At 47.2% G+C, this 20,734-nt stretch overlaps 1 protein-coding gene across 1 annotated transcript in view; it reads left to right on the top strand.

Annotated features, from left to right (window-relative positions):
* The window catches only part of ANKRA2 (ankyrin repeat family A member 2), a 60,927-nt gene extending 43,780 nt beyond the window's left edge, over window positions 1-17,147 (top strand). The window contains exons 8-9 of the mRNA XM_075325183.1: window positions 7,182-7,262; window positions 13,647-17,147. Coding sequence (XP_075181298.1) covers window positions 7,182-7,262; window positions 13,647-13,702 — 137 coding nt within the window. The 3' untranslated portion in view covers window positions 13,703-17,147. The remainder of the gene's footprint in view (window positions 1-7,181; window positions 7,263-13,646) is intronic.
* Window positions 17,148-20,734: the final 3,587 nt, after the last annotated feature.

Raw genomic sequence — 20,734 nt, forward strand, 5'->3', positions numbered from 1 at the left:
CTGCCCATTATCTATCTGTCTGTCTATCTATCTATCGATTATCTATTATCTATATTATTTATTGCTTTTAAAGCATTAAAAAACGCAGGGACCAACCTGCAAAAAAAGCACCCAAAACGCAGTTAAAAACGCACACGTTTTTCGGTGCGTTATTAGTGCATTTTTTTAACGCAGGTGCGCTAATCCTTCTTAAGAAAATTTCTTGAGAAAAATCCTTTTCTTTATCGTTCCTATGGGAGACCCAGACCATGGGTGTATAGCTTCTGCCTCCGGAGGACACACAAAGTACTACACTCAAAACGTGTAGCTCCTCCCTCCTAGCATATACACCCCCTGCTAGCCAGTCCTAGCCAGTTCAATGCTTTGTGTTTCAGGAGGTCACACACACATGCATTCTCTGATTTTTGATTTTTCCTTTTGGATCAAAGATTTGGAAGAAAAGCGGGTCCAGCTGGACTCCCGGCATGTCCCTTCTCACCCCACTGTGTCGGCGGTGCTGTTAAGGTTGATTTTCCAAGGCTGGAGCCTTCTCATGCCGCGCTCCTTCACCATCCCCTGGGGCTCTGGCTTGAAGTGGGAGCCAACACGGTTCTCACTGCTTTGCAGGAGACCGGTCTCCATCCGCAGCCCTTTTTCAGGATCCTGCTGGACGGAGCGATCACCCCCCAGGGACCTGGCAACGTGCGTCTCACAAGCTAAGTATATGAGACGTTATTACCACAGAAAGTGGTCTTTCCAGGGGTCCTTTATACTTTATTTATTGGGGAGAGTGTGTTTTATGTTTGTGTTAACATTTCCGGCCGGTTCTCCAGTTTTCACTGGAGAACCGCGCCGATGGTGCCTGCACGCCGGCCGCATGTTTAAATCTAGGCCCCGGCTTCGCCTGAGGCCTAGTTTCGGTTTCCACTGCCTCTGCATGTCAGTCATGCAGAGGGACAGTGTGGCTCCGCCCAGCGGCTGTGCAGCACAGGGAAGGGACACTCCTCACTGAGGAAGGATTCCCTCCCCTGGCTACCTCATTTGCCGCTCTCAGAGTAGGCCCCGCCCCCTCTCCTCGCTCCGGTCGCCATTTTCTCAGCGTTCTCTGTGCCTGCATAGGCACAGAGATTCCACATTGTGACAAGTGGGGGCCTGGGCTGAGGGACTGGAGGGCACAGAAATGTCTGTTTAAACGATCTGGCAGCCACAACCTCCGGTTTGTGCAGCTGCTTATTTTATCTGTTTATATATGCTGGGGGCCATTCTAGGACAGAGCCCCCACCTCTGCAGCATGTCTCACATCAGAGCAAGGCTGCAAGGCTGTTTTTATTATGCACTGCATGTAGTCTCGTACGGCTGTACTGAGCTCATAAACACAGTGGCCCCTCAGCCTGGAGGCTCATCAGTGGTCCCTCCAGCTGCTCCGGCTTCGGTGGCTGACCCCCGGTTTGGCTAGAATCCGCTCTTTCCAGGGGTCGGCTGTCCCGGAATCTGCTGAGCATGCATTAGCCCCCTTCTCAGTGCGTTTTCTGCTACAGCTCGCTCAGCAAAGCTCACAGAGGACTCTCCTTCTGGTCTCAGACCCCGTCCTCCTGACATGGAGACGCAGGGTCCCCTGTCCTTCCCCGTCCCGCAGCTCTGATTCACGAGCTGACTCACTGGACGAGGAGGATGTCTCTACCAGGGGCTCGGACGCTACTTTATGTACCATTGATCTGTCCGTAGGTGACGCAGATGCTAATGATTGGATTGCGTCCATTATACTTGTACTGGACCTCCATCCGCCTGTATCAGGGGAGTATTCCCCGCTGGCAGAAAGGCATCAGTATACCTTAAACAGGACAAGGAGTGTGTTCCTTAACCACTCCAGTTTTCAGCCCACTGTGTCCAAGCCCACAGCCTGTCCTGTCAGACCCCAAAGCGGGGTTCTGATGACTGTTTCCCCCTCCCATCAGAGGTGGTCAAGGAGTGAGCTCATTCGCCAAGGGTGGTCCCTCCGGTGTCTAGACTTTCAGCCCGGATAGTTGTATCAGTGGCTGACAGCACCTCTATAAGGATCCCACTGTACATTGATTGTGTACTGGACCTCAATCCGCCGGAGTTACCTTGCCTAGGAGAACACAAAGTGTGTTCCTTAACCACTCCAGTTTTCAGGCCACTGTGACCAAGCCCAGGGTCCGCTCTGACAGTCGCTTCCCATGAAGCGTGGTTCTGAGGACTGTTTTTCCCTTTCCACCAGTGGTGGTCAAGGAGTGGGCTCATTCACCAAAGGTGGCTCAGCCCGGACCGTTATGTCAGTGGCTGATGGCTCCTCACTTAAGGTTTTGCGGTCCGCCAGGTTGTCCTTCTGGCCAAATCTGTATGGGGGCGGCAGGAGCTTCGTTCTCCTCAGCTTTACAGCAGTGCGGGTTTTTTTGTAGCCTCTGCTTCTCTAGAGGAGATGCATTCCCTCACAGGGACTCTATGCCCGAAATGGTTGCCTGAACTTCCAGACTTCAGTCTTTTCATCCTATGCCATGTCTGCCATGCTGGACACCGCACTGCGGTTGCCTCGGCTAATTTCCTCGCTATCCGCAGGCTCCTGTGGCTTCGGAAATGGAAGGCAGATGCTTCTATAGAAGTTCCTTGCTGGGCTCCCTTTTGTTGGGACCAGTCTCTTCGGAACCAACTGGATGAAATTAAGGAAGCTCTTGGCGGGAAGAGTTCTTCCATGCCACAAACCTAAACCAGGAAATCTGTCCAGGGCAGGAATCAGTTGAGGTTTCGTTTTTTTCGTTCCTCCATCTGATCGTTCTCTAAGCCCTCGGCCTCGTCCACTAGCTCGGCCAAGGTTCATAAACCCAAATGGCGCTCGAAGCTGCGTCTTCAGAAAACCGCAGGAGATGCTGCCACTGAGTTAGCTTCCTCCGAGCTATCTAGCCACGCCAACAACGTCCTTGGTCGGTGGCAGGTTCTCCCACTTGGCGACGTATGGTTTTAACACGTCTCCGTTCAGTGGGTGCGGGATTATATCTCCCATGGCTACAGGATAGAATTCTATCCACCCGCCAAACAGATTTTTTCTGTCAACTCCCCCCGGCTCCAAGGCCGCCGCCTTCTCACAAGCCGTGGCATTCTTGCAGGCCAATGGAGTAATTGTACCGGTTCCCGACTGGGAACGGTTCTGAGATTTCTGCTTAAATCTATTCCTAGTCCCCGAAGAGGGCGGTGCCTTCCGACCTGGATCTTAAGCTTTTCAAGCATGTTCAGGTGTGGCGTTTTCACATGGAGTCTCGGTCTTGTTCCGTGTGTTTTTCACCGGATCAATCAATAACCCAAGGAGATTCCCTAGCATCCATCGGCATCAGAGATGCCTATCTGCAGGTGCCAATCGCAGTTTCACACCAGCGTTGGCTACGTTTTGCAATCGGAGTGGTCCAATTCGTGGCTCTTCCCTTGGGGTTAGCCACGGCCCCTCGAGTATTCTCAAGGTTGGGGCAGCTGTGATTAGGGTCCTGCACCTCTAGGGATTGGCTGTGATCTTTTGCCCTGGACGGTCTTCTTGTCAGGGCTTCATCCAGTGCAGACTCTTAGCAGAGTGCTTCGCTCACTCTCGCCACTCTAACCAATTCGGGTGGCTTGTCATTCTGTCCAAGTCCACTCTGACTTCGAACCAGAAGTTCCCGTTCCCAGGGACGCAATTCGAGACTCTGTCGGCACTTGTGAAGCTGCCCTTAGTCAAACAGTAGTCCCTCCTCTGGCGGTCAACGTCGTTCTATCAGGCACCGAATACAGGTACTGGTCAGATGGTGGCGTCAATGGAAGCGATTCCCTTGCCCAGTTTCTCCTGCGTCCTCTGAGGCTGGATATTTTCCGCTGTACAAGCGAACTTCCTCCTTCCACGGGGTGGTGGCTTCGCCACAGACCAGGGGCTCGTTTCGGTGGTGGCTTCGGCCACTCTGTCTCAGGGACGCTCCTTCCTGGCCCCGTCCCGGGTGATCCTCACCAGGATGCTAGTCTATCCGCCTTGGGAGCAGTATATGTCCACCGTGGAGCGCAGGGCGCTTGGACTCTGTCCGAATCAGCCCTCTGGATCAATCTGCTGGAAATCAGAGCTGTATTTCTAGCTCTCTAAGCCTTTCACCATCTGTTGGCGGCTAGGCACATTCGAGTCCAGTCGGACAACGTGACAGCGTTTACCTACATCAACTTCCAGGGCGGGACACTCAGCCGCCTGGCAATGTTGGCTGCTCAACGCATTCTTCTGTGGACGAGGGACTCCTAGTCCACCGTGTCCGCAGCCCACATCCTAGACGTGAAAACTGCGAGGCAGACTATTTCAGCTGTCCAACCGTGGTCCACGATCCTCAGGTTTTGCGGCAGACGCACTGGTTCATGTTTGGTCCCAGCTTCGTCTCTCTTACGTGTTTCACCCTCTAGCTCTTGTCCAGATTCCTGCGCAAGATCAGTAAAGAGGGCCGTCGGGTCATTCTCATACTCCAGACTGACCCAGGCAAGCTTGGTACCCTGACCTGCTCCATCTGTCCGTAGTGTTGTCATGGCATCTTCCGGACCGTCCAGACCTTCTCTCAAAAGGTCCGTTTTTTCCGCCAGAATTCTGGACTCTCAGATTGACGGCGTGGCTCTTGAGTCCTGGATCTTGACGACTTCTGGTATCCCTCCTGAAGTCATCTCCACTATGACTCGAGCTCCAAAGTGTCCTTTGGCCTTTTGGCCTTGCCGACCCTCCTGTCCCTTCCACAGTCCGGTCTACAGCTAGGACTATCCCTCATTAAGGGACAGGTCTCGGCTCTGTCAGTGTGTGCCAGCGGCGTATCGTCCGACTGGCTCCGGTGCGCTCCTTCAAGGGCGCATCTCACATCATTCCGCCTTACCGGCGGCCTATGGAGCCCTGGGACCTTAATCCGGTCCTCACGGTTTCCGGAAACCCCCCTTTGAGCCTCTTAGGGAGGTTTCTTTGTTTCATCTTTCACAGAAAGTAGTCTTTCTAGTGGCCATAATTTCCCGCCAGAGAGTCTCTGTTTTGGCTGCACTCTCTTCGGAGTCACCCCCTTTTTTGTTTTTTTTCATCAAGACAAGGTGGTCTCCGTCCGACTCCGGACTTTCTCCCTAAGGTGGTTGCTGCTTCCACCTTAACCGGGGCATTTTTCCTGCCTTCCTTTTGTCCGGCTCCTGTTCATCGCTTTGAAAAAGCGTTGCATATCCTGGATCTGGTGCGGGCGCTCCGGATCTATGTGTCTCGCACCGCCGTTATTAGGCGGTGCACCTCTCTCTGGTGCTGACCACTAGTCAGCGTAGCGGTCTCTCGGCATCTAAGCCGACCCTGGTTCGTTGGCTTAGGTCGGCCATTTCCGATGCCTACAAGTGTACTCAAGTGCCTTCCCCGCCGGGGATCAGGGCACACTTGATCAGAGCTGTCGGTGCCTTTTGGGCTTTCAGGCACCAGGCTACGGCTCAGCAGGTCTGTCAGACTGCCACTCGGATTAGTCTGCATACTTTTTCGAAGCACTACCCAAGGCATGCTCATGCTTTGGCAGACGCGGGCTTGGGCAGACGCATCTTCCAGGCGTCTGTCGCCCATTTGTGAAGTTAGGTTTCGCCTGCTTCTCAGTTTGTCTGTTTATTTCCACCCATGGACTGCTTTAGAACGTCCCATGGTCTGGGTCTCCCATAGGAACGATAAAGAAAAAGAGAATTTTGTTACTTACCGTAAATTCTTTTTCTTATAGTTCCGTCATGGGAGACCCAGCACCCTCCCTATTGCCTGTTGGCAGGTTTCTTGTTCCGTGTGTCTTCACCGGCTGTTGTTGTTGTAGACAGAGGTTCCGGTTGTTCCGGGTTTTACTCTGTCTCTACTTGTGGGTGGATGTCCTCCTTCAGCTTTTGCACTAAACTGGCTAGGACTGGCTAGCAGGGGGTGTATATGCTAGGAGGGAGGAGCTACACGTTTTGAGTGTAGTACTTTGTGTGTCCTCCGGAGGCAGAAGCTATACACCCATGGTCTGGGTCTCCCATGACGGAACTATAAGAAAAAGAATTTACGGTAAGTAACAAAATTCTCTTTTTTCTAGTGCGCACATAGCCTAACTCTTCAAAGAAGGGGAGGAAAAAAGAAAAATAAGAAATGGATGGGGCTATTTGGACCATTAATCGGCTTTGTGCTACATGTTTACATGTGGGTCATGAAGATGTTTGATCTTTTCAGTTCTGGTGAATATTTGGCGCTGGGCTTGTAGACAGGCATAGGTGCATGTATGGCCGGAACATCTTGGACCTTGGAGGTGTCTCATGTCTTGGGTTCCTCTTGGGTCAGACTTTACATTGTTTACAAAATATTGCACACTCTTAAGGTGGTGTTACACGCATCGATATCGCTAGCAATGTCGCTGGTGAAAGCACCCGCCTCTGTCGTTTGTGCGTCATGGGCAAATCGCTGCCCGTGGCGCACAAAATCGTTTGGAGCCGTCACACTTACTTACCTGCCTAGCGACGTCGCTGTTGGTGGCGAACCGCCTCATTTTTAAGGGGGCTGTTTGTACGACGTCACTAAGCCGGCCGCCCAATAGAAGCGGAGGGGCGGAGATGAGCGGCCGTAACATCCCGCCCACCTCCTTCCTTCCGCATTGCCGGCGGACGCAGGTAAGCTGCAGTTCATCGTTCCCGAGGTGTCACACGTAGCGCTGTGTGCTGCCTCGGGAACGACGAACAACCTGCGTGCTCAACAATCAACAATTTTTTTAAAAGGAACGACGTGTCAACGATCAATGATAAGGTGAGTATTTTCCATCGTTAACAGTCGTTCCTTGCTGTCACACGCAACGACGTCACTAATGATGCCGGATGTGCATCACGGAATCCGTGACCCCGGCGATATATCGTTAGATCCGTCGTTGCGTTTAACGGGGCCTTTACACAATTCCTTAGTCGCTGATGACTGTAAAGTGCTGGGTGGCTTTTTTCTAAACCTGCCGGGGGTCTACACTCAAAGTGTCAGTATTGGGTTATTTTGTAATTTCTGTATCATTTACAATATCAGATTTATTTGTTACTAAATAAAAGATAAGTGGTTAAAAAAAATGTAATTACATACAGATATTGCCATCAGACAGACCATGTTACAGGTGGGTAGATATTGAGCAAGTGTTTTAGGGAACTTTTCCGGTATTGACTTTTGCTGAATGATATAATGTTATTGTTGGCAGAGAACGGGGCAGATCCGACCATTGAGACCGACTCTGGCTATAACTCCATGGACCTGTCTGTCGCTCTGGGCCACAGGAGTGGTAAGTTATGTACTTACAGCAAACAACCTTTGGGTCCAGGTCCAAATCTATTCATCTTGTGTACACAGAAGTGATTGTGTTTCCTCCCACATAAACAGTATGCCCGATATCATGCTCCTTCGTGTCCGTATCTGCTCAAAATTGCGAAAATGCTGTAACGTCACTAAGTCAATAGAAAACCATGCTGTAAATATCATCTGAGGACAAGTCCCTACTGTATAACAGATGAGTTATCGCCGAACATCGAGAAACAACGCGGCTGCTTAATTACCTAATAGCCAATTGCCCAATGAAATACATACATTTATTTCTAAAACAACCCGTTTACCTATATCTTATTACAATCTGTCAGCAGGTTTTTCATTATTTTTTTTATTTATTTATTTTAAACACATCCTATCCGGTTGAGGATTATAGCTGGAGACTAAACTTGCCCTCCACTCGTGGTCGGCTCTTCCTGGTGCTGTTAGAGGTGATTGACAGGTCTCTACCTCTAAACGCACAATGGAAAGACCTATCGATCACCTCTAGCAGCGCTGGGAAGAGCCGACCACAGGCAGTGCTGGACTCATTTTGTCTCCCTGTAGGATTCCCAGGCAGATCAGTCACAGCTTTTGAGAGATAAATCTGTCTTGCTGCAGCCAGTCTCTGCATCATCATGTGCATGATTTGGGCAGCATGAATCAAATGATCGGTTCCCTTTAAAGGAAACCTGTCACCAGTTTTTCTTTTTCGCTCCTAATTGGGAGACCCAGACAATTGGGTGTATAGCTATTGCCTCCGGAGGCCACACAAAGTATTACACTTAAAAGTGTAAGGCCCCTCCCCTTCTGGCTATACACCCCCAGTGGGATCACTGGCTCACCAGTTTTGTGCTTTGTGCGAAGGAGGCAACACATCCACGCATAGCTCCACTGTTTAGTCAGCAGCAGCTGCTGACTATGTCGGATGGAAGAAAAGAGGGCCCATACAGGGCTCCCAGCATGCTCCCTTCTCACCCCACTTCATGTCGGAGGTGTTTGTTAAGGTTGAGGTACCCATTGCGGGTACGGAGGCTGGAGCCCACATGCTGCTTCCTTCCCCATCCCTTTTTACAGGGCTCTGGGTGAAGTGGGATTCTATCGGTCTCCAGGCACTGAGACCGTGCTCCATCCACAGCCCCTGGTATCTGCTGGACATGGAGCGGAGTATCTTCAGGGACATGGCCCTGCTACATGGAGGTACTCTGTGTCCCTGTGGGGACCGCGCAGACACACGGCAGCACTGCTGGGTGTGTTAGTGCGCCAGGGACAGCGGCGCTGTCCGCACTAGTGCCATCGCACACCACAGCGTTGCTGGGTGTGTTAGTGTATTGGGTGACTACTGCGCTAACCGCCGCTGCCATTTTTATTTAAGGCGCCGCTGGGATTTGTGGTGCGCCGGGGACTTCCGCGCCGGCCAGCACTGATATGCCGGCCGCGCTTATTAACTCGAGTCCCCGGCTTCTGGGCCTAGTCTCCCTTCGTTACCGCCCACAGGCCTGACAGTCAGGGTAGGGGCGTGACGCTGCATAGCACAGCAGCGCTGAGAGCTGGAGTATGTTTTGCATACTCCACCCCTCTCACTGTGTGCACTGTGAAACCGGATTCCCGCACTTTCTCAGGCACGCCCACGGCTTCCTTCTCTACAAGGACGCCGGCAGCCATTAGTGTCAGTTTCTGTACGATACAGAGACAAGTGTGGAAGACCCTGGCATTCTGATAGTCACACAATCGCTGCAACAGGCGTTAAGCAGCACCTGTGGTGCTAACCCCATTAGTGCAGAAGTGCACTTATAGATATGCTTGTACTATATACATTGCACTGTTTGGTCGCACGTTGTATATACCCTCCTGGATTGTGCGGAGGAGTTATCAGCATATTCTCTGTGTAAAACAAAGGTGCAGAACCACATGTTTTTCTATGCAGCCGGTACAGCATGTACGGCTATACGGCCGGCAGGTTACATAGACCCCCATTATATCCAACTCAGCCGGAGTCTCTGCTAATGGCCAGAGGATGAGGACGGTGTCTGCAGTTTTTACTGACAGATTTTCTGAGACTATGGCTATGATACTAGAAGCCTAGCAGTCCGGACATGTCTCTCACAACATGGGCACTGTTGAATCATTGATCCATGGCCCCCTCAAATGTCTGCATTTGGAACCAGTCGCACACATTGAGACGCCTCATGCACTTCCTACGTAAGATGGTAGCAATGGAGGCAGTTCTTTTCGCGCAGTTTCATCTGCGTCCACTACAATGTGACATTCTCCGCCAATGGGACGGGGAGTCGACCTCCCTCAACAGAGTCGTCTTTCTTTCTCAGGCGGCCAAGGAATCTCTACGGTGGTGGCTTCTTCCCACCTCATGGTCAAAAAGAAGGTCCTTCCTATCCCCATCCTGGGCGATAGTTACGACAGACGCGAGTCTATCAGGGTGGGGAGCAGTTTTTCTCCACCACAGCGCTCAGGGTACGTGGACTCAGCAAGAGTCCACCCTTCAGATCAATGTTCTTGAACACAGAGCAGTGTATCTTGCCCTACAAACCTTCCAACAGCAGCTGGACAGCAAGCAAATCCGACTTCAGTCGGACAACTCCACAGCGGTGGCATACATCAACCACCAAGGAAGAACGCGCAACCGGCAAGCCTTCCACGAAGTCCGGCAGGTTCTGATGTGGGTGGAAGACACGGCATCCACCATATCCACAGTTCACATCCCAGGCGTGGAAAACTAGGAAGCTGACTTCCTAAGTCGCCGGGGTGTGGCCGAAAGGGTATGGTCTCTTCACCCGGACGGGTTTCAGGAGATCTGGCGCCGCTGACAGAGGCCGGACGTCGATCTAATGGCGTCACGGCACAACAACAATGTGCCAGCTTCATGGCACGGTTTCACAATCATCGAACTCTGGCGGCAGACGCCTTAGTTCAGCATTGGTCGCAGTTCCAGCTACCTTATGTGCCACCTCTGGCATTGTTGCCCAGAGTGCTGCGCTAGATCAGGACCGACTGCGGCCGCGCCATCCTCGTCGCTACAGATTGGCCGAGGATGTTGTGGTTCCCGGTTCTGTGGTGCCTCACGGTAGGCTAACCGGGGGCACTACCAGACCAATCAGACTGGCTGTCTCAAGGGCCATTCTTCCATTTGAATTCTACGGCCCTCAACCTGATGGTGTGGCATTGAGTCCTGGAACCTAGTGTCGTCAGGATTACCTCAGGACGTGGTTGCCACCATGAGACAGGCTAGCATACCAACGTCCGCCAAGATTGACCACAGGACGTGGAAGATATTCTTATCTCGGTGCTCGGCGCAGGGTGTTTCTCCCTGGCCGGTTGCATCGTCTATGTTTCCTTCCTTCCTGCAATCTAGGTTGGAAAAAGGGTTGTCGCTCAGTTCCCTTTAGGGACAAGTCTCAGCGCTATCTGTATTTTTTCAGAAACGACTTCCTCAGGTACGCACGTTCCTACGGGGAGTTTGTCGTCTCAGCACTCCGTACAAGCGGCCGTTAGAGCCCTGGGATCTGAACAAGGTTCTAATTGCTCTCCAGATGCCGCCTTTCGAGCCTTTGAAAGAGGTCTCCCTTCCCGCCTTTCTCGGGAAGTGGCCTTCTAGTAACGGTCTCGTCTCTTAGGAGAGTTTCCGAGCTAGCAACGCTCTCATACAAATCTCCCTTCCTGGTCCTTCACCAGGACAGGGTAGTTCTGCGTCCGATTCCGGAATTTCTCCCTAGGTGGTATCCCACTTTCATATCAATCAGGATATCACCTCACCTTCTTTGTGTCCTCGTCCAGTCCATCAATTTCAGAAGGATTTGCATCTGTTGGTTCTGGTGAGAGCACTCAGGTTCTACTTCCCGCATGGCGCTCCTGCGCCACCCGGATGCACTCTTTGTCCTTGTCGCTGGTCGGCGTAAACAGTCGCAAGCTTCTGAATCCACCCTGGCTCGGGGGATCGAGGAACCAATTCTTGAAACCTACAGTTCTACTGGGCTTCTGGTTCTCTCAAGGCTGAAGGCCCATTCTACCAGAGCCGTGGGTGCATCCTGGGCATTACGGCACCAGGCTACGGCTCAGCAGGTGTGTCAGGCACCTACCTGATTGAGTCTGCATACTTTTACCAAGCATTTTCAGGTGCATACCTACGCTTCGGCAGACGCCAGCCTAGGTAGATAAGTCCTTCAGGCGGCGATTGCCCACCTGTAGGAAAGGGCTGTTTGACGGCCCTATCACGAGGTATTCTTTTACCCACCCAGGGACTGCTTTTGGACGTCCCAATTGTCTGGGTCTCCCAATTAGGAGCGAAAAAGAAGGGAATTTTGTTTACTTACCGTAAATTCCTTTTCTTCTAGCTCCAATTGGGAGACCCAGCACCCGCCCTGTTTTCTCGGGGTTTTTCTGTTTTTTCGGGTACACATGTTGTTCATGTGGTATGGTTCAGTTCTCCGATGTTTCCTCGGATTGAATTGGTCTTTAAACCAGTTATTGGCTTTCCTCCTTCTTGCTTTGGCACTAAAACTGGTGAGCCAGTGATCCCACTGGGGGTGTATAGCCAGAAGGGGAGGGGCCTTACACTTTTAAGTGTAATACTTTGTGTGGCCTCCGGAGGCAATAGCTATACACCCAATTGTCTGGGTCTCCCAATTGGAGCTAGAAGAAAAGGAATTTACGGTAAGTAAACAAAATTCCCTTCTTTTTACCCTATAAACTGTGGCCACCACCAGCGGGCTCTTATATACAGCATTGTAACATGCTGTATATAAGAGCCCAGGCCGCTGTGTAGAACATAAAAAAACACTTTATAATGCTTACCTAAACCGGTCGCTGTGGTGGATGTGGCTCAGATGGGCGTCTTTGTCCTCCGTAGCCGGCGCCGCCTCTTTCGGCCATCTTTGTCCTCCTTCTGAAGCCTGGGTGCATGGCACGTCCTACACACTCGCCGCTCCCGCGCAGGCGCTTTACAATACTTTGATCTGCACCTGCTCAGGACCTGAATGCCGGCGAGTGTGTATGACGTCAGACACTTCATGCACCGCGGCTTCAGAAGGACAACAGAGGCGGCGACAAAGAAGGCCGAAAGAGGAGGCACCGGAGGACGAAGACGCCCTTTTGAGCCACATCCACCGCAGCGACCGGTTTAGGTGAGTATTATAAAGTGTTTTTTATGTTCTCACAGCGACCTGGGATCTTATCTACAGCATGTTAGAATGCAGTATATAAGAGCCCACTGGTGGTGGCCGCAGCTTATAGGCCCCAAAACTGGTGACAGGTTCCCTTTAATGATTATCTTTTTTTCCTCTCCATTTTTTTTAGCAGTAATTACTTTTATTGTAGTTTAGTCAATGATTGAGGTTGTAAGATGCTTTGTTTATTGAAGGATAAACTATAGCCAATTTTAGAACTGTTGTATTTACAGTTTTGTTTTGGTTTTTTGCCACACGTATAGAAAAAAAGCAATTTTTTTGTTTAGAATTTTTACTGTTCACTTCTCTAAACAAATAATCGGTGATGGGCGAGCGTGCTACCACTGCTCGTTACTCAATAGATCATCAGGAGGCTCCAACATGGCTTGTGTACCAAGTATAATGGAAGTCAATGGGAAAAGTGAGCGTTTTCAAGCTCAGATGCTCGAGGCTCGATCGAGTAACAAGCTGTGGCGAGCACGATAGTCCATCACTACAAATAATCTGTTACGTGAATTCTCCAGGTTAGTATGGTTTTGTGGGTGCCTAATATGTAGGTATATACATTTGTCATAATTGGCACATCCATAGGAGCGCCTACAGGTTTAAATGGCCCAGTGGAGGGGCAGAAATCCCGGGCAGAGCTGATCCAGGGCCTGCTAGGATCCAGCAGAGAGACATCCATCCACCATGTGTTCACGAGGTCCTACAGAATATCTGCATTACCGACGCTTCTACTCTCCATTCTCTGTATGGCGCTCACTGAGTGCAATGTAGCTGGCAAAAAAGACGATGGAAGAGGAAATAAATTGCCGAAGCGGTGTCGTTTGACCACCGGAGATCGGACCCTGCTCCTGCTACTGCATGATCTTTAATACAGTCCAGTAAATGTACAATGATGGAGGATTAAAGCCCAGGAGCAAGCGCGATTTACAGAAAAATACAACGCGTCTCGCCCAATAAAGTCCCTCATAGTTCTACATAGAATTGTTTTGAGGTCAAAACAGGTCTGATCTTCTATGGCTTAGGCTCTCCTCTTTCATACTCTTCTCCCTTTACCCTGTATTTCTGAATGAATAAAGTGTCCTGCCTTTTATTGCTTTTCTGTATGAGGCAGATATTTGTTGTCTCGTATTGTTACAGCCTATGGCTCCGCACTTACAGGCTTGTCCTTGCTGTTTCAGTTCAACAAGTCATCGAGAATCACCTTCTGCAGCTTCTTCAGAGCATCAAGGAATAATGGACACTATTCTATGACAGAGAAAAGACGTGGATAGTTTAGATCATGCAGTAAAGTATTACTATTTCTAAATGACATTTCACACTTCTTACAATATCTCCTGCTGATGCTAGATCATAGAGCGGCTATCAGCAGAAAGTCATCATCAAATGCACGAGGAAACCTCTGTCCCATGTAGATCTGTACTCCAATCATCCTGTTCATTCATGTCCCTTTTTTTTTTTTTTTAAAGCTCAGACTAAAGATGGCTGGACAGATTAGATTATTTGTGCTGGAGGATTCGGTAGATTTGGTGGCTACTGGGTAGACGAGAGAAGGATCACTCAGTCTTGTATATGACAAATCAGTCTAAGAATATATCAGAGCGAAGTTGTGCAGTGGTCGGGCAAAGCCGGATTGAAAGAAACACAGTGCATGATGCCTGAGCCCCGTGGTCATTACCAATGTCAATAACGCCTCATGAACAGTTACATGGCATTGTAACCGTCTGGAAGTACTGTACATCCTAGAAGGAGACGCCACTGGTTTATAGCCTGATCATTCTTGTACTAAATCCTTATGATTACCTGCAGTTTGGTTAACCAAAGGAGTCTCATCACTGACAACACCAAGAGCTTCCTGATCACTACAGAAGGCAGAGATCCTTGCACATGTCAGCTGATTTGAACAGCTGACATGTGCGGCTATCAGGCACAAGTGGGTCCGGTACCCACTCGCGCCTGTTAACCCCTTGCATCTCGCTGTCAAAATGTGACAGTGAGATGAAACAGCGTGCCGCGGTAAGCATTCACTTATCCTGCGCTATCGGAAGTCATGTGATGTGATCACATGGATCTGATGGATGTCATGGTAGCACAGGGTCATATGATGACTCCTATAGCTACCATGAGTCACTTCCTCTTACACCCGGCAGAGCACCCTGTGTGAGAGGAGAGCAGCTTTTCTGCAGATCAGAGCAATGCTGCTCTGATCTACAGAAAGGAATAAACGATCAGACTGCTGATCCTTATAGTCCCCTAGGGAGGCCTAGTAAAAAAAAAAGTATTCAAAAATGAAAAAAAAAAATAAAAAACCTAAATGTTGAAATCACGCCCCATTGAAAACTTAAAGGTTAAAAAAAAAAAGTTTTATATATATATATATATATTATACACATGCATACACACATTTGGTATTGCTGCGTTTAGAAACGCCCGATCTATAAAAATATAAAATCAATTCGTCTGATCAGTAAATGGCGTAATATTTTGCGCAAGATGCGATAACAGTCGATCAAAAAGTAGCATCTGCGCAAAAATTAGTACCGTTAAAAACGTCAGCTCGAGACACAAAAAATAAACAGTGACTGAGCCATAGATCCCGAAAAATGAGAATGCTACGGTTTTTGGAAAATGGTGCAAAAAGTGCGCCACTTTTTTTTAGACAAACATCTGAATTTTTTAACCCCTTAGATAACAGTAAACCTGTACATGTTTGGTGTCTACAACCTCATACTGACCTGAGACATCACACCAACACATCAGGATTACCATTTATTGAACACGGTGAATAAAATATCCCCAAAACAATCGGGCAGTCGTCCTTTTTTGGCAATTTTTTCGAACTTGGAATTTATTTGCAGTTTTCCCGTACACTCTATGGTAAAACTAATGGTTTCTTTCAAAAATACAACCTGTCCTGCAAAAAACAAGCCCTTATATGGCAAGATTGAAAAAAATAAAAAAAGTTATGGCTCTCGGAAGAGGGGACAGAAAAAAACAAACAAACAAAAAAAAAAACAACGGAAAGTTGCCTGGGGGTGAAGGGGTTAAAATATTTATCACCTTTAAGTTTTGGGGGCATTTATAACAATTTTTATTCTTCAAAACCATTTTAAGTTGAGCATTTGTTTTCTCACGAGAATAGAAAGAATCATGTTAAGCTGAGAAGAAAGAAGCACACACATGCGGCACCACCCGGCTGCCATGGATTTCACCCACAGCGATCCCGACTGCTCCGTTGGATTTTCTGGATAAGACTGGAGGTGCACTGCTTGTCAAACCCAGGAATGGGTAAAGCGGTGATCCAGGAACACAGAAGAACAGCGGCACACTTCAATCGTGAACGTTTTCTTCTTTTATTAATCCAGGTATATGAAAAAACAGCAGCCGCAGTGTTCATGGAAACGGGGAGAGGGTACAGTCAGGAGCACTGAGTCGGACGACGGCCATTTCGGACCCGTAGAAGCGACGACAGTCATCTGGCTCAGTGCTTCTGTCAGTACCCTCTCCCCCTGATTCCGCGAACACTGACTGTGGCTGCTATTTTTTCATATACCTGGATTAATAAAAGAAGAAAACTTTCACAATTGAAGTGTGCCGCTGTTCTTCTGTGTTCCTGAATCATGTTAGGCGGGTTGCACTGCAGGAAATGAGGATCCCCGGAGCTTCAGATAAGGTCTTTAATAGTTCCAATGCATTTTGGCTCTGTCATTTTGTCTTTTTTTTACCTTGAAAAAGGCGGTAAAACAAGGCTCCTCATTACCCGCAGCGTAGCCTGCCTAAAGTGATTCTCTCTATTCTAGTAAACATCTGGAAGATGTCTCCTCCAGCCTCGGGGAGCAGATATTCATGCTTAAACGGGTGTTGTACCGTCACACACCACCATGTGAGCATAACCACCCCCTGAGTGGTGGTCTTTATATACGGTACTGCCCTATTGGGTGTGCTTTTGCCCCTTTCTAGAGTTTTTAATTTGTTTTCTTAGTCATTATTGCCATGTGTTTGACATTACTCATCACCATCATTAATGAGGGCTTATAAGTCTACGGAATCTGCTCCCAATCTCCTTTTTAAAAGTCGGAGAACAACCACTGACAAGCAGCAAGTCTGAAATATTTGTGTACTCTCATTCATTGCTACAAATTAGCTGCAGCAGATGTGATTTGTGATGACAACCCCTTTAATTCTTACACCGATCCTGACCCCGACCATATAGTGTATTTGCAGTGCATTAAATATGCTATACGTTCCCATCCTTCCATCCCCACCCTGTGCTGTTCTTTCCTCTATGAACGACACTTTTTATCGCTCACTGTAATGAAGTGATGCATTATTTATTTTAATTTTGCACAATTTTAAATTATGTATTTATGTATTTTAGAACAATGCACTTTTAATAGTCTTCGTGTTTTGTATATAGTAATTAGATACACTAGCATTCATTACCAGATAGATGGCAAACTGACCCCTGTCACTGAACCCTCCGACCGTGATAGTATAGAGATGTGAAATCTGGAAATGTCTTGTGCTCTCCTGGTTTTCCTGTGTCGCTCAGTGTACGACTATGTTGCTTCAGATGTAAATATGGCTGCTTTACAGTAGTGTGTGTATATGATGCTTATGACATATTGTCGGTGTGTATCTTTACAGATGGATATGCAAATATAAAGACTTTTTTTCTTTAATGTGTTTGTGTCATTGATATGCAGTTATGGACTTCAGAGAGAAATCTTCTTTGGCTCCAGGCGCCAAGTACTTAACTATTAGATGCAGATACACCACATAATCGTGCACAAATATTCAGAAAAAAACTCACAGTAAAACATATAAAATGCCAAAGGCACCACTGCACCTACTTTCTACTAATGCTCCAATACGTAGGAAATAAAAAAAGTTTAAAAATCAAACTTCATAAATGTGTGTATGTATGTATGTGTATATATATATATATATATATATATATATATATAATATATTTTATTTTTTTTTACACAAAAAGCTGTATACATACCCAAGTGAGTATATGGAAAATAAATCCATTTAATCAGTATGCATTAAAATCCATTTCCTGATTTAAAATAGTACACACATGGCGGTATGTGACGCGTTTCGGACGTTAAGTCCTTATTCTGAAATTATAGGTTATATAGTGATAGACAAGAAAATGAGTTTTACATGGCCATTGATTATGAAAAAACATAAAGAGTGCACCTTTAGAATATTTATAAGTTTATTACCGGTAATTCAAAATACATATAGGGGCACTGTTATAATATGATGTACAGAAATAATAATAAAATACAACAGTGATTGGAGATACAGAAGAATCAGAGGTATCCCAGTCTAGGACCTCCATAGCATAATATATAGGGTAATCCCATGAACTACATAGTTAATAACACAGGGGGTCACAATGTTAAATCCCCTTCATCAGCTCTCTGCCTGGGAGAGACACACACACACACACACACACACACACACACCACACCCCACTTTGAAGGCAACCTGGGACCCCTGGTCTAGCAAATACAATACACAGATCACGTAGCTATTATGTAATTGTCCAATCTACATCTCTATAAGGTATTATATATTTTTTTTCTCCCCATCTTATTCCTAATACCTTAATCCCTGCCAATTTGCTTCTATCCAGTGTATGCCCCTTGGAGTCCCGGTGTCTCGGTCAGTCCAGGTACTATTTGTACGGTATCGTCTTAGATCTCTCAAGTATCTCTGCAGTTTAAGAACTCGACTACCAAGTTTTATGTTTTGTTGTTTTGGTGCTCCTTCATTGTAATGCAATTACCACAGAAATGTAACTTGAACAGTTATCTGTGTTCATATGTAAAATTTTTCTGTAAATAGAGAATTGTTAAAAAAAAATATATACTGTGTATATGTATGTGTTTGTGATATATATATTATACAATCTTGGCCGGAACGCACCAAAAAAAACTGAGCTGTAGCAAATGTTCAGTAAACATGCAACATTACAAGCATGTGAATTGCAGCCTCAAGACTAGAAAAAAAACAAGGAGAAAAATTGTATGAAAAATACCCTGACTATAAATAAATAAATTGCAAGTGCTTAATAACAGGGTACTTAGTATATACATTTTTGCAAAAAGGTAAGAAGCTGTCTCACCTCGTCACGGTGTACCCATGTGGGACAGTCCCTAACCTACTAAAGGTAAAACCATTATATATACCTGACTTGTGTCATGTCAAAACTCCAATGTGAATGGTAACAAGTGGTCAGCTGGGTCCCAGACTAAATATACAGCAAAGTGGGAAGCAAATTAATTGTCCAGTCTCAGTATAAGGAGGGCTGCACCCCCATCTTGCACTAAAGCAAGAAAGCAGACAAAGGAGTTAGGGACTGTCCCAGACGGGTACACCTTGACGAGGTGGGACAGCTTCTTACCTTTTTGCAAAAATGTATATACTAAGTACCCTGTTATTAAGCACTTGCAATTTATTTATTTATAGTCAGGGTATTTTTCATACAATTTTTCTCTTTGTTTTTTTTTCAATCTTGGCCTGAACTGTTGGAACTATTCAAATTGTTTGAGAAAATGAAGTATTTCTCCCAGAAAATTCTTACAATTACACGTTTTGTCATACAAGTTTATTTCCTTTGTGTGTATTGAATCAACACAAAATTAAAACAGAGGAAAATAAGGCAAATTGGACAAAATTTCGCTCAAAACCCCTAAAGTGGTTTGGACAAAATTTTGGGTAAATTACTTTGTTTCAAGCACGTGATGCTCTTTCAAACTCACCTTTTCCTTGAAGAAAGCTGAATGTGAAACGCGCGTCGGGGTGCTCCTTTTGGCCATCACACACGTCTTTGTCTTCCCACATCTACCTGTCTTCTGGCATTTTCCTTTACTTGGTCTCAGTATTGAAGTGTCATGTTGGGGCACTTTTCCTCATGTTTCATTAGGTTTAATCTTGCCTCTTAGTTTTGTGTGCATTTTTGTATAACACTGACCTTATTCTGTGTTTGTCTGCCTTGATGGATACCTGTAGGAATTTTTCTGTTAATGATGCAGTGATCGGGTGCAGGTATTTTTCACTAGTGGGGCCCAGTCTTTAACTGCTAAACAGCACGGAAAGAAGCAGTTAGGATAATTTTTTAGTCACATTTTTGTTGGTGAAAGCTCAGCTATTTTTTCTGTTCTCTTGACCTCGTTTCTTTGCCTATATGTCGTATCGCCATCTTTAGGTCCATTATTTATTTATCTATTTGGTTTGAAACATGGACTTCGCTCTGATTGTTGGATTGAAAGTCTTGACCTGACGGCCAAATGTCCTGACCTTCGCTGACCGCCTCATAGACATATTGTCACAGTGTCTGATGGGATAACAGGGGACCAGGGCTCCTAGACTAGTGCTTAGGCTAGGAGGCCCTAGCTGTCCCTAAACCCAGAGATACTTCTAATGGGGAAGATGTCTGGACCATGTTTCTTGCCCTGCTCCTGGCCAGCCCAAATCTAATACCCCAACTCCCCCACCCCAGGGGAGGACCGGGACAGAAGTGGTTGAACCCACAGATAAAGACAAACTGGGAAACCAAAAACTCTATCACACAGCTAGCACACGCAAAAATATAAGACAATACATGATAAGGAGGAAATAAAGAGCAGGGAGGAAATAACCAGACGATGAGAGGATTTCTACAGCACACCAAGCACCAGCAATAGGAGCACAACAGTCCACAGACCGGTTTAGCAAAAGCTATTGTCGGCATGGGAAGAAAGGATTCACCATCTTAAAAAGGCGGGGAGTAACAGTGATGTTTCCCACAACATCTGGTCCAAGAGGTACCCAGCAGGCTAGCAGAGATTAACTCCTGCAAGCCCGATCACTAATAATCACACAGCTGGAAGACCCCGAGCCTGTCTGTGCAACTCAGAAGCTCTAGAGAAGGCATAGTGTGGAGTGTCAGATCCTACAGTGTGAACAGCGTCAGATGTCGACATGTCACTCGGCAAGTTTAGAGGCAAACTCCATGTGAAACATATATGAAGCAGTTAGTTCAGGTGAGGAGATGTGGTGGCCGGATCGGGTCTTTCAATCCGAGCACCGTTCATGTTTCATAGACGTGATGATGTTTATCCAAAACTGCAAGACCTTAACATGCAACAATAAGACGCTAATGAGTGCTGAATCCAAAGCTGCAACGATCTACTACGTATATACAGGGTGCGTGCCTATAATATCATTTTTGCATCTTTTTACCAGTGGTTGTACGATTCGCAAATACAGT

Source organism: Anomaloglossus baeobatrachus, chromosome 1 (assembly GCF_048569485.1).
Source record: "Anomaloglossus baeobatrachus isolate aAnoBae1 chromosome 1, aAnoBae1.hap1, whole genome shotgun sequence".
Lineage (NCBI taxonomy): Eukaryota > Metazoa > Chordata > Amphibia > Anura > Aromobatidae > Anomaloglossus > Anomaloglossus baeobatrachus.